This window comes from Peromyscus eremicus, chromosome 11, assembly GCF_949786415.1.
Source record: "Peromyscus eremicus chromosome 11, PerEre_H2_v1, whole genome shotgun sequence".
NCBI classification, from domain to species: domain Eukaryota; kingdom Metazoa; phylum Chordata; class Mammalia; order Rodentia; family Cricetidae; genus Peromyscus; species Peromyscus eremicus.
The window spans coordinates 44465495-44480378 of NC_081427.1; the positions used below are offsets into that span (position 1 = coordinate 44465495).

The following is a 14884-nucleotide window of genomic DNA, read 5'->3' on the forward strand; positions in this document are numbered from 1 at the left end:
GGGGGCACCCACAGTGAGCTGGGCCCTCCCACATCAATTGTCAATCAAGACAATGCCCCCACAAGAAAATTTGTTGGACAAATCCTCAACTGAAGTTCCCTCTTCCCAATAAGTCTAGATTATATCCAGCTGACAAAACCTAACAAGCACAATTGTAAATATAGTAATAGTCACCAAACTGACTTATAGGTTCAATAATCTAAATTATAGTATGTATACTTATATAAATGAGAAGTAGTTAAGATTTTTACAAAAATGTAAAAGCTAAAAATATATGGGGAAAATGTACAGCTATATTAAAATCAGAGTGAAACCATAACCAGACACCAGTATTTACCTACACATTGACAATTCAAACCCAACAAGGTAAGCTTTGGTGAAAATGCTAAGTGTAAGAAACTCACACACACTAACAATGCATATGTTGATTGGAATAACCACTTAGGAAAATTGTTGCCACCTGGCATCAGCTGTAGACTTGGTTTATAGCGCTTACTTAAGAATTTTACACGTTTCAAGAAGTGAGCCTAAGACAGAAAGGGAAGGAAGCAGCCACACACACTTCCAGAAGCAGCACACAATGGGTTCTCCACCAGGGGGCAAGACTGAGCAGAATGCAGAACTATACTTTTCTTCAACAAAATGTCTAAGAAGGCTGAAAGTCTGAAAACCACGTTCCTATTAAATGTTTGGAACAGTACTCACACCAACAGGGACACTTCTCCCTTTTTAAGCGGGCAAATCTCTGCTGACCACAGAAGACACTCAGCCACAGGAAAACAGGGGATCTCAAGAGGAAGAGAACAAAGTCAGTTCAGGGAATTACTCTCACAAGTATTACAGATGCTCTACTATTTTGCAGAAGAAACAAAGGAGAGAGAAGGGAGAAGAGGAGGAAGGAGAAGGTGAAGGAGGGAAGGAGGAAGAGACAGACAGACAGACAGACATGGAGGGGGGCACTCTCTTGAAACCAATACAAAAAAAACCTCACTCACTTTCTGATACACAGAGTGACGTGAAAATATTGGCAAAGGCATTTGAGGAGGCTCCATAACTTACCTTTAAAAAAAGAAAAACACCAGGCATAATATTAAAAAGGAAGACGAACAGTAGGCATAGTATTTAAAAACCCAGTATTTATTTACATTTCATTTACTTTCCAAAGGATGAACAAGCAGAAAAAATACATTCATAAAGGAACTAATTTCATCTTACCCATTTATACCTTTCATAAAACCAAACAAAGGTTTAATTTAGATTTACAGGGAACCCAAAGAATCCATCAGCTCCACCTTCCATCTTTAGCTAAGACTCGAATTACATGACTGTGGGCAGATGCAAATCTACTCCACACCTAGGCGCATGCGGACTGATAATATGGGCAGCCAGAGAGCCAGTGCTGGTGACTCTCACAGCAACCGGAAATCTGCAATAAGAGGCACAGCCATGAGAGACATTAGGGACTTTAGCACAATAACGACAACAACAACAAGAAAACGGGATTTACACAGCAGAAGTCACAATTGGCAACCACACCAATGCCACCACAGGAACAGCACCCAGTGTTGTTCTTATTCAAGTATGTACAGCATTCTTAGGCTTGGCTTTCACAGAGGTGTCAGTGACTAGAAAGCACACACGAGAACTTTACACACTATGGAAAACAGCAAACAGAAGAAGGGGAACACTTTACCATTCGATTCTGTAACAATCCAAGCCTGTTACACCACACTACACACCTGGTTTGCAATCATTCACTCATTTGTACGTCTCTAAAAACAGCATTGAGATTTATAAAAATACTGATAACGGCTCAACATTTTGAGAGTCAAATAATCTGACGGATTCTCTGAAACTCCATATTTCAGTAGTTTATACCTCAACTGACTCAAAACTGTCTCTCCCGCTGAGGTCTCTAAAGCTCCGTCAGTGAATCACATCCGGAAACTTCTCGTTCTCTGAAATGGCTGGAAAGGCCTCCTCAGCGCCCACATGAACAGCTGTGGTTTGGGCTTGGGTTTTTCAGGAAAGAGAAGTGCTTCACTTTCTGGTGTAGGAAATCGTTCCTGGTAGACTTCAGGGTAAGATTTCTGAAACTAAACAGAAGTCCAACATGAGTCAAAAAAAGACACAAAAGAGCCACAAAAACTGCACCATCAAATTGTAAGAGTTCTTGATCCCCGCTTTCCTTTCCTTTTGTTAAATTATTTGATGCTGGTGCCCACAGCTCTACCTCATCTCTGCTTTGATCCAGTATTCAGATGAAATTGTCCTTGTAATCAAATCCCTCAAAATGCTCTCACTGTCAACTCTATCTAGACCTCACTGTGAATACCAGTCGCAAGTAAGTCTGAACTGAAAATAACTTTGTTCTACATAATTAGAAAAGTCTGGCCCAAACATTTTTACGATCCCTCTGCTTCTCCAACTCAGCTTGGCCAGCTTCTACCGAACCAAGAGAAGAAAGAACATAGTATTATCCATGGAATATTTAAAGGAAGGTAATGTATTCTTCCTTCAATATTCACCACTCAACACTTCTCCAACACTAGCAGTTGTTCAAACTGCTTCGTTCAAAAAGAGAACGAAGCCCAGAACCTCAATATTCAGGGAATAATCAATCCTGTGTAAACTGTGTCCAGGAATCCAGCTGTGCAGTAAAGTACAAAACCCGAGAGTGGCGAGTCACCACTTCTAACGCCAGCACCCCGCAGACAGAGATGAGGGGACGGCTAGGTCAAGGCTGGCCTGGGCTAGAGTGAGACTCTGTCTGAAAAAATAAAAAACAACCAAAAAGAGAACTAAATACCATCCACCTGCGTGAAGAGCAGTCTTTAAGGATGGCCAAGTGCACGCAAGGCAGGGATGGGAAATGTCCCCCTAGGGACATGCTTTGAATATGTGATTCTCACCTGGGGCATGACTTTGGGAGGTCCTGAAAACTGGGAGGCCGAGCCTGGCTGGAAGAAGTGAATCACCGGAAGGTCCTTGCAGGTCTCTTACCCTACCCATTCCCACGGACGCTCTCTGGCCCATGGTGACATGAATAGCCTCTAGACATGCTCCTGCTGCCACACCCAAATTGCTCCATCATCCCTTAGCTGCCACAGTGAATATATCTTCTGATATTTGCAGCCAATGAAACCTTCCCCACCCCTTAAGTTGCAATGCACTGAAGTGATGATGATGATGATGTTGATGCAGTGAAGAGGTGTAGTGAAGTGATGATGCAGTGAAGTGATGATGCACTGAAGTGATGCATTGAAGTGATGATGATGCAGTGAAGTGATGCAGTAAAGTGATGCACTGAAGTGATGATGATGCAGTGAAGTGATGCACTGAAGTGATGATGATGCAGTGAAGTGATGCACTGAAGTGATGATGATGCAGTGAAGCGATGATGATATAGTGATGATGCAGTGAAGTGATGCACTGAAGTGATGATGATGCAGTGAAGTGATGATGCAGTGAAGTGATACAGTGCACCTTTTCTGAATGAAAACCATTCTCTAAGACCCTCGCTGTGTTGCCTCACTCAAGAGGAACTGCGTTTGGCTGGTTGGAACACTTAGTGAGACAAGAAACCACACTGATATTGCCTATTTAAAAATAACAGTTTCTGCAAGGTGGTTCAGTGGGTAGAGGTGCCTTTGCTGAGGCTGAACACCGAGGTGCACCAGAAAACTGACTCCTAACAGGTGTCCTGACCTCTACATGCATGCCATGGTCTATGCACCACACACACACCCACACCCACACACACACACAATACACATACACACAAACATGCATGCTGTGGTATATGCACCTGCACACACACACACACACACACACACACACACACACACACACACCACACACAAACACACATGGGCACACACACACATGCGCACACATTAAATATTTTCCTTATAGTCACTTTCTTTGAAGTAACTGTTTGGCTGACTCATATCATGTCAGGTAGCAAAACAAATGACAAATATTAGAACCTAAGTCTACAAGAGAAGAACTCAATAATGTAAAACACAATAGAACTCGTGAAAATGACTGCAGTGTACCAATCACCCAAATTTCTGCAACACAGAACCTAATGAGAAACTCATATGCCCTTATGAGATTCACATGGAGCCCATTAAAAGAAAGAGTAAAGGAAGAAACAACTCAGAACGGAGAGCGAGACACCGCCTGAAGACCAGCTTCGTCACCTGCTTCAGCTTCTTCTTCTTCTCCTTGTTGGAGAGTTTGGCATCTGCTATGACCTCTTCCAACAAGGCTGCCAGGGGCTCCTGAGAGCCATAAGCCCTTTGGTATTCAAATTCCTCAGGACTGATTTGGCGGCAGAATGAAGGTGCAGACAGCGTGATATCCATATCAGCTCCTGGGTATTTTATCTGAGGCAAAGCACAGGATTAGATTAAATCAAAACCAGCAAGCATGTCTCCTGCTAGGAGTGGGATATCTTCTTCAGTTTGCTTAAGGAGCCATATTGAAAAGGAGAAGGTTTTCGTGCTTTCAAAAGAATAACATTTAAAGCCACAGTCTTACATTTAAAATATGAGATTGTTTTATTTTTCTGAACTTGAGACCCATTCTAAAAAACAAAAAGAAAACTCAATAAACAACAAAGAACTCCTGTATGTGCCCTTCAATAAAATCTGGGATTTAAACAGAAATCAGGGGCTTGTGAGTGGGTAGAGACACTTTCTAGAAAAGCCTGGAGACGTGAGCCTGATCTCCAGGAGTCCAGTCATCACTGATTTGATTCCGCCACAGCACACTTCCGCCTTTACAAGAGCAAGCTCATCGGCGGGCAGGTTAATCAGCATAGCCTACCCTGGATCCTCAAGAGCACAGGGCTCACAGGCTAAGCTACTGTGACCTGCCTGCTACGTTATGTGAGCACACAAAGCCGCAGCTCCAGATCTAATCCTTCCTTGTGAAGACTGGAGGAAGCATTTCATCTTTACTCTTCAAAGTCCGAGTCATAAAAATATCAAGAGAAAAACATGTTAAACTAAAACAGTAGTAAGAGTATATGTTTTACCAATGCAAATGGCAAGGGCATGTGTGTGCGTGTGTACATATATACATGGCAATTATATCCAGAGCCGAGAAAAGGTGAAATGAACACTTATGTTCTTATGCCACTGACATAAATTAAATTGAAATAATCAAACCAAAAGGAAAGTTGGCAATATGCTATCAATACTTAAAATATACTTAAGGTCTTTGACCCAGCAATGCTGCAGTTAGGAATTTACTCTTGGAAAAAAATAGTTGTAGATCCATTCCCTCTCCCAAAATCTAGCTATAAAAATATTTACTAACACACTGCTTGCAAAACAGAGAGACATAAAGAAACAATCTAAATATCAACCAGAGCTGGACATAGCTCATGTCTATAATCCCAAGACTCAGGAAGCTGAGGCAGGAAGCTTGTCCCCAAACTCAAGGCCAGCCTGGACTAATAATGAATTTCAGGTCACCTTGGTCTTCAGTATGAGACTCTGTCTTAAAAACATAAAGTAAACTAAAACTAAAACAAAAAATTTAAAACCAAAAGCACCACACTTCATTATGTATACACCCTATTACGGAATACAGATGTTATCAATAATGACATTAAAGACATACCAATAATAACAACAGCCTCAACAGCAGTTTGCTATGTGGCAGACACTAAAACATTACTGTAAACACTTTCTGTGTGTACTAGCCAGACAAAATATTAACTATCATTCCGATTTTACAGAAAATCGGGGGAAAAAATAGATTGGGGCAACGCTGAAGCACAGCACTACTATTTCATTTGTCCAATGAGAAGGCAGGCCAAGAAAAGGACACCATGACTTCAAACACGCTTTACCTGCAGAGGGCGCTCTTGGCACAAGTGTCAATCAAGGATATCTGAAGCTAGGGGATAATGTTCCATTGCATGACTAAGTAAGAAAAACTGAGTTACTAAAAATAAATGAGACAAAGAAAAGAATGGAGAAAGGAGGAAGAGAGAGAAGAAAAAAGATTATACATATATATATAAAACGGACATTATAGTGTAACTCTGACAGTTTTCTGTATGTACAATCTATATTTCCAAACTTGTTCAATGTATTAGGTTGATACCCATATAGCAGTGAGTGATATAATAAAACAAACATGTATCCCACAGTTATCCATGGTAACAGCAGACTTATGCAGTATTTAGTGCATGCCAAGACTTTGCTCACACCAATTCACTTAATCCTTACTACAGATGCCAGAGGAGGCTGGCACACTTACTTGGCTTCCCACTGTCAATCTTGCAGAACTGACAATGTCTCATCTTTACCTGGACTCTTCGCAGATGAGCCACACGCTCTTCTATGGAGGTCTGTAGGGCCGAAGGCACTTTCAGAATCTCCTGGTAATTGTCCATCAGAAATGTCACCAACCGAGCAGCTAGCAACTCGTCTAAGTCCACCTCATCCTTAGAACACAAGATGCACCGGGAAAATGTCTGAACCATCTGAAAGAAAGGCAGAGAGGGTGAAAATAGCAGAAATCTGTGGCCTTGTGGCCTTCTCTAAACTGAGTGCCAGTTAGTTTGCAAAAGACACATGTGAAGAGTTGGGGAGAAGTGGCCCAAGGGACGAGGTGCACATCCCACCAGGCACCAGTCACATGGCCAACTCATACGGCAATCTCGCCTTAAGAGACTTAGCCGGGAGAAGCTTGTCTGAGAATTGTCAAAACTCCATTTTATACAAGGGTTTATGTGCATATGCATTTGCATGCATACATACCTACACATACGCACATATATTCTGAAAATTACATGAATTTGGCACTTCAAAGTTCAAGGTACTTGCAGCCACTTGGCCAAACAATACCCTAGTTCCACTGCTTGTTTTGACTGTGTTCCTCAGCCGGCATCTTTCCCTGGCTAACTTAGTTTCTCTACACTTTGAGATACACACTTGAGAACTGTCCTTGAACAAAGAAGCCATGTATCAAGTGACAAGACTTTTTATGGTAACCGGAAATATAAATATGTAACTAACGTAAACAATACAGTTTCCATGGAGTTCATACCATTACTTCCTTCAATTCTATGCTCTAAATTAACCTTTTTCCTTTTCCTTCTAATTTCATTGCCAACCAACTCACATCAAAACCTACAAAGTCACGTGGTGCTGTTTATTAGTTGTATTAAACCCAATTTCATCAACACTGTGTCACTTTATCTTCATATTTACATATATAAGGAGAGGCAGAAATTTTTGCTTGGAAATAAATTTCAGTAGATTTAAGAATGCTTTGAAATCATGTTTAAAATTTATACGTGTGTGTGTGTGTGTGTGTGTGTGTGTGTGTGTGTGTGTGTGTGTTGTTATAAGGAAGAGGTACAAGTTTTCTTTGACTTTTCAGAAAGGTCCCTTTAACCCGAGAAGGGGTCAAGAGTCACCCCAGTGGGCAGTGCATGCTTCTCTAAAGCTGGACCGGGTGATCCCCAGAAACTGAGCAGTGATTTCAAGAGCATGAGGAGGACACACGTGGGGTTAAAGAAACAATCTCTCTACAAGACTCTTTCTGAGGAAAACTGAGAGAAGCGGAGTGCAATCTGCAGTGTGTCCAGTGGCAGGAAGAAGCATGGAGGCAGCTGCTGACTAAAGGTTACGGAGTTCCAATTAGGAGAAAGTTGGAGGAATCTATCCACAGCACCACAGCCATAGCTACTAATAACAACACACGGAACGTGTCAAAACTGCTAGAAAAGTAGTAAGTGATGTGATAGACATATTAACAGTTTTAATTAAATATTTCTACAGTGAGTCCATATATCAGAAGAGCACATGAATCCACAAATGTATGACACTGTCAATTAAAAAAAAAATCTCCCTCTCCTTCCCCGTGGTCTAGCCCAGCTGGGTGTTCTCACGCCTGCTTCAATCTACTACCTCTGCTTCCCCTACCATTGCCCAGGCTGTCTCTCTCGCTTGTTACAATCACAAAGACTCCTCGATGTCCCCTGTGCAGGAACAAGAGAATGTGGTTTTCCTACGCTGTCTGCCCACGTTAGCTGTCTTCGTGTGGACTGTAGGTAGCCATCTGTAAGTGAGGACATAGTGGCCATCTCTAAAGGGAAAGCCTGTTCCCTACTCTCTCTTCACTTTGCACTGTGTTCTTCAAGGTCCTTAGACCAAAAGCAAAGGAAGTCTAGGTGGACAGCGGGCCACGCTCTTCAAGCAAGCCTCCCTCCGGCTCTCACCTGGCCACTCAGAACAGGGATTCGGTTGCATTTCCGACTGAAAACGTAGGTCACAGTAGATGTTAACGGTCAACCTACCAGAGTGCGGGTGCCAAAGCCATCACACAGTGGTGGCATCTCTTTGTTTAAGCAGATCCTCGCCATCATCCTCATCAGCAGCTGTAACTTTCTCCTGTTCTCAGGAGGCAGAAGGAGACAACAAATCTGAAATGCTTCGATTGCCATTTTCTCTTTCTGTAGCAAACCTGATTCAAAAAGGAAGTTTCGTCTTTTAGTACACAGCCTACTTGACTGTTCTTCCTTCCTCACATTTTTACAGTTAAAATTATACAAAATGTTTTCGAATTTGGGAGGCAGATGTAGGCGGATCTCTGTGAGTTCGAGGCCAGCCTGGTCTACAATCCAAGTTCCAGGACAGCTAGGACTGTTATACAGAGAAATCCTATCTTGAAAAATAAAAAAAAAAAAAAGTTTTCACCTACTCAATTACACCTGGCAAGGTGTACAATATGCATGCACTGTGACTTACAAGTCGGCATAGAAAACAGGAACCATTAAGTATGGATGAGATGGGGGACAAACACAGCCATTTTCCCTCCCAGCAACAACCACATAGACAGAACAAGTTCATAGCAGTCTTTCCCACTAAACCAGGAGCAGTCCAGCTAGCATCAAAACCTCACTCTAAAACCTACGATGACCAAGAGTACAATATATAAAATGTTATATTAACACAAGGACAATGATGGTCATCTCGATAACAGCAGAAAAGGCATTTAATAAATTCAACATCCTTTCATAATAAAAATCCTGAACAAATTAGGGATAGAAGGACCATAACGAGGGGCTGGAGAGATGGCTCAGAGGTTGGGGGCACTGGCTGCTCTTCCAGAGGACCCAGGTTCAATTCCCAGTGCCCACAGGGCAGCTCACAACTGTTTGTAGCTCTGGTTCCAGAGGATCTGACACCCTCATGCATACATACTGCCAGGAGAAAACGCCAATGCACATAAAATAAAAATAAATAAATTTGTTTAAAAATTTTTTAAATTCATCTTCAAAAAGAAACAAAAATGAAGGACCATAACTAAACACAGTAAAAACCATTTACAGTAATAAATAGCTGGGACCAGAGAAGCGGTTCAGCAGGTAAAAAGGCTGGCCAGACAAACCTGATGCCCTGAACTTGATCCCTGGAATCACTGTAAAAACCTCGAAGCTGTTGCACATCTGTAAGTAAGCACACCTACAGCAAGATGGAAGGAAAGGAACTGCCCAGAAGCTCACAGGCTGGTTAGCCTGGAGGACGGAGCAGACAAGCAGACAGACTGCCTCAGAAATGAGCCGGAAGGGAACAACCAATACCCAAACCTGCCTTCTGACCACACATGTCCCAACACACATGCCCACATTCTCTCTCACACACACAGGAAGGGAGGGAGACATACAAAAGCACTTTTGTTTGAGAGAGAAACAGAGGCAGAGACAGACATATGATTTGCATTATACTGATGGGGGAAATCTGAACGCTTTCTCTAAGATCTGTATTGAGAAAAGTATGGCCCATGCCCCACTTTTTCTTCAGCACAGCTGTGTTTAATTGCACACAGCCGGAAACATTGCATTACCTGACTTCAAAACACTATACAAAGGGTGGACAGATGGCTCAGGGGTCAAGAGCACTTATTGCTCTTCTAGGAGATACTTGTTCATATGCCAGCACTCACGTCAGGCAGCTCACAACTGCAGCTTCAGGGGATCCAATGCCCTCTTCTCGCCCCTGTTGACACCAGCAACACAGAGACAAGAACAGACCCTAGAAGTAAACCCAGCCCTGACAACCATGCTTTTCAAGGAAGGTGGTAAGGACACGCACGGGACAACCATCCCAACAGTGCTGAAGACTACCCACAGACAGAAGAGGAAAACTAGACCACTACTCCTTCCTCACCAGCCTCACAAAATACAACCCAAAAACAGATAAACCTTCAATGTAAGACTTGACATTCGGAAACTTCTAGAACAAAAGACAGGCTGCTCTCAAACCCACAGTGTTCCTCCCGCTTCAGCTTCCCAGTTCCGGAATGGCAGGCCTGAGGCACCAAGTCTGAAATGAGATTATGGTGTTACATAACGTAAGCTAGGACCAGAACAGCAAGGACCTCAGGACCTCAATCACAGACGGAATCTAAGAGCTGATCTCACGGAACTGAGAGCACAGGAAGTGAGGTGGTAGCATTGACCAATGTGTGCTAAGGAGAAGTCAGAGACCACTAGAAGGCTCTGGAACGCTATCGCATAGTCACGTGGCCACAGAGAACAATAACACCAAAACCCTGCAGGAAACTATTTGTGATGTTTTCAGGGAGAAGAAGAGGAGCCATGGCTTTGCCCAGAGTGCTGCCTGTTCTGGTGGAGGGGCTCAACACACTTACACAACATGGCTGGGGGGTGAACATTTACTTGGGGCCACAGCAAGACCATCCATCATTCTCAGACAAAAAAACACAAGTCTAGTCTCCCTGACCCCTTTCCTACATTCCTGGATGGAGTATTCCAAACAGGAGACAATTCTAATTTGAATGAAGTCAGTTTTATGAATTTTTATTGTTTAAGCTTTCTGTATGTATATCTTTGCCTACCCTAGATTGCAATAATCCTCTCCTACATTTTCTTCTGGTGGATTCTAGTTTGATTTGTTATGTTTGAGTCTAAGATCTACTCTAATATAAAGTTTGAACTAGTATAAAAAAAATACAGAGTCTCACCTTTTCCCGTTGTTCTAACATCATTTACTGAAAACATCCTTTCTCTTAGTTTCTCTTGAAAAACCCCTTGGCTATTGGTATATGAAATTATGAAATGAAATATGAAAGCAATGAAATATGAAAACTCTTAGGAGTTTTCTTAGGAAACTTAGGACTTCTTAGGAAGTCCCAGAAAGGCCAACAGAGTCATGGCTGTTGAAAGGGAGGGGGATCAAAGTTTCAGTTTTATTGAAAACATACAAAAAGAAGAAAAAAGATTATATTGAACCAAAAGGATTTAAAATACATACCAATTGGCAAGAATTTTTTGCTTAAAGAAAGACACAGCAAGAGAATCTAATTCACTGGAGATTTTTAAGGAAAGGCAAGCAGGTTACCATGGGGAAATATTCAAAAACAGATCTCCCATGCTCAAGATGATGTCCTTTCTCACATGAATCTCAAATATAGCACTTAATAATCCCTTTGGCTTTTAGGCTCAGAAAGTTCTTTACTTATCCAAATACTGGATAAAGATGAACCATATTTCATACTGCATTTTAAACTATTTTTATCTTTATTTGCTGAAATGGTATGGGAAGAATCTTGGACTTTCTTCCCAAAAGTTTTGTCAATCGTCTTAGTGATCACTGATATAAATAACTTACACATTTGGTTGCATCCAAAGAAAATCTAGACACTTCCCTAAATTGCTACCTCCAGGCAGTACTTAAACTCCCCTTTATTTTAACAATCACTGGAGATATCTGAGGGTGAACAGACAGCTCTATAAGGGCCCATCTGCATCTTCAAAAGCTCCAGTCACAAGACTTGAGCCCAGAAAACAGATGACATCACCACCAAAAACCGTGAAGTACCCCGAAACAAGATCCCTCTGTCTGGGCCAGCACACTACCTAGTCACTCTCTGAGAAAAGAGCTAAGAAGGGACAGGGACCCTGAGGTAGCCTGAAAAACATAAGGGCAGGTAAAGATGGCATACTGTTTTACAAGTCACCCGACCAGAAACAAACAAACAGTCAATAACAAACACCCAGTCATTTGGATATTCTACACTATAAGCCTACACAACTCTCTGGCGTGTGCTTGTGCGCACACACACATACACATACATGCTCATCTCAGACTACTGAGTCAGATGATCCAGTGCACAATGACTCTAGTGAACGACAAGGCCATTTTCAAGATTCAAGTCAGGAGGAAATGATGAGTAACAAGGAGTTATCCTCTCAGCCTTCCAGTTCACTAGCAAGGAAACCAGGCGCCAGAGCTGAAATGGAGTAATTAAGAAACTGGAGCTGAGTGCACTCGCTGGAAGCCTGAGAAGCGATGGAGCAGCAAGCTGGGGTCCATGTTCCCAAACATTTGCTCCTTCTACTGGAAGCACTCGTACAGCATCGACTTGTACCACCCAAACCTCAAGCCCCAGACTACCAGATCCTTCCATTTTTCTTTTTATAAAGCCATAAGTATAAATTTGTGTATGAATCTCCTGTTTCTTAAAATAAGCAAATTAAATCAAGTTTCTTTTAAAAAAATCACACACACACAGTTCAAACTAGACGTACTTATAGGATATTTATAGAAGCAAGGTTAGTACAACCCAACAGTAGGCTCACTCGGTTTCTAAACACCCCACCTGACTCCCACCTTCATCCACCCTAAATATGTAAGTTAGCAAAAGCTACACTCGTCAATGGACTGTGGGGTGGAATGTGGAGTATGAGTAAAGGTTGACACTCATCTTGGAAACTAAAGAACAACTGTGGACAGTTGGCTTGGTTAGACTGCTGAACCAAACTGAATATTTTGTAATTATTGGTAAAGAATAAGTCTCACATCTCCAAACATGTCAAATAAGGTTTTTTTTTTCTTTCTTTCTGATCCCCTCCCCCATACTTTTTAAATGTTGTCTGATTCTTGAGTCAGGGTCTTGCTATGTAGCCCAGGCTGGCCTCAAATGTGTGCTCTTCCTATCTCAACTAAGTGCTGGGATTATAGGCATGAGCACCACACCTGTGTCCTTTCTTTGAAGACTATTAAAATGGACTTCAGATGCCCAATTTCATGCATCAGTAATAACTAACAGCTCTCAGGGTCACAGCTCTGGTCAAAAGGTCTACCACGTTCAATCAAGCAATGGCATGAACCTCAAGAAAAAAGATTATAAGCTGAAGTGACAATCACATCCATTGAAAAACGCTGTACAATGTTCAGCTTCTACACAAAGTAGACTGATTACTTACTTTAAAAGACAACATCCTGCTTCAAACGAGGCAACATGTGATTTCAATCAAGGCAACATCCTATTTCAATCAAAGTCAAGAAGTTTAAGAGATGAATCAACGCTATGAAATTCAACCTACATATGTAGATATTTCCTTTTATCCACAGACTACATTAGATACTCTTTGTAATCATGTAAACAAATTATAATCTTCCACAGTCTAGGTTTTCTTTTCCACTGCAGGAAGATGCTTAATTTTAAAAAAAAAAAAAAGTGATTTCCAGTGCAGATGTCTCATGCATGTTCACTTTGGAAGGATGGATAATAGAGAACGTTAATGCATTTTACCAGACACATCCAATAGTTGTGATGGTGTGAAAGAAAATGCCCCAAAAGGGAGTGGCACTATTAGGAGGTATAGCCTTGCTAGAGTAGGTGTGGTCTTGTTGGAGGAAGTGTGTCACTGTGGAAGCGGGCTTTGAGGTCTCATATATGCTCAAGATACTGCCCAGTATCTCAGTTCACTTCCTTCACCTGTAAATCAAAGATGCAGACTTCTCCAGCAGCACATCTGCGTGCCACCATGCTCTCCACCATGATGATAATGGACTGAACCTCTGAAACTATAAGCCACCACCTCGGTTAACTGTTTTCTTTATAAGAGTTGCTGCAGTCACAGTGTCTCTTCAAAGCAATAGAAACCCCAACTATGACAATAGTCTAGTCTGGCTGATAGCTAAAAGCAGAAATGTCCTGTATCTACCTCAAACCCTTTATATTTTATGGGGTAACTAACTCTGATATCAACTCAGAATGGAGCCAGTTTTAACTCCTAGCTCAGCTCAAAATTAGTAATTGTGAAGGACAAATGACATAAAAAAACAACAGATTCAAACTGGAATTTGTGTTTTAAAGAAATGCTCCAAGTCACTCTGCTTCCAAAACAAATAGTTTTACCACATAATACTATAAAAATGGAAAATGAGAAGAAACTATAGGAAATGGTTTTTCAATCCCGTCTTTAGAACTCTAGTCTAGCAATGCTAGTGGCAGTAGGTAAGGATAATGAGAACCTACGCATTTAGTCCACAAGTATCCTCAACAGCAGCAAGAGCTCATCATTAGTCACAAGATGCATACATTCATTCGTAAGACCCAATCAAACGCAGCTGAAAACAAAACACCAAAATGACTCAACAGTCTCAAGACTCCCTAACAGAGCTGGGTTGGTGGTACATTACTAGTACTCATATGGGGAAGAGGAGGGTTAGGAGTTCAAGGCCAGCCTCAGCTACATAGTGAGTTTGAGGCCAGCTGGGTCTGCATGTGACCATCTAAAAATCAAATCAAAACCAAAACATCCATAAAAAGATCAACTGGCTTAAATAAAATACCCAAAAGATTTATTGCTCTTAAAATCCTATAATAAACTAAATAAGTCCTCCATTTATCCCCAGTGGTGATATGTATAAAAATAATCACTCCTAAGACAAAGTGGCTCCGTGGGTAAAGCACTTGCTGTGGAACCTGTATAAATCTGGAAAGAGAAAAACAATGGCACAAAGTTGTCCTCTGATCTCACCATGTGCACACACATACCTAACACTCGCATACACACACACACACACACACACACACACAC

General features: G+C 41.7%; 1 protein-coding gene across 1 annotated transcript in view; it reads right to left on the minus strand.

The window, feature by feature from the left end:
- Nucleotides 1-1137: 1137 nt before the first annotated feature.
- Depdc1b (DEP domain containing 1B) overlaps nucleotides 1138-14884 on the minus strand; it is a 59631-nt gene continuing 45884 nt past the window's right edge. The window contains exons 8-11 of the mRNA XM_059276262.1: nucleotides 8327-8493; nucleotides 6329-6505; nucleotides 4206-4391; nucleotides 1138-2096 (exon numbers count right to left, since the gene is read on the minus strand). Of these exons, the coding sequence (XP_059132245.1) occupies nucleotides 1935-2096; nucleotides 4206-4391; nucleotides 6329-6505; nucleotides 8327-8493 (692 nt within the window). The 3' untranslated portion in view covers nucleotides 1138-1934. The remainder of the gene's footprint in view (nucleotides 2097-4205; nucleotides 4392-6328; nucleotides 6506-8326; nucleotides 8494-14884) is intronic.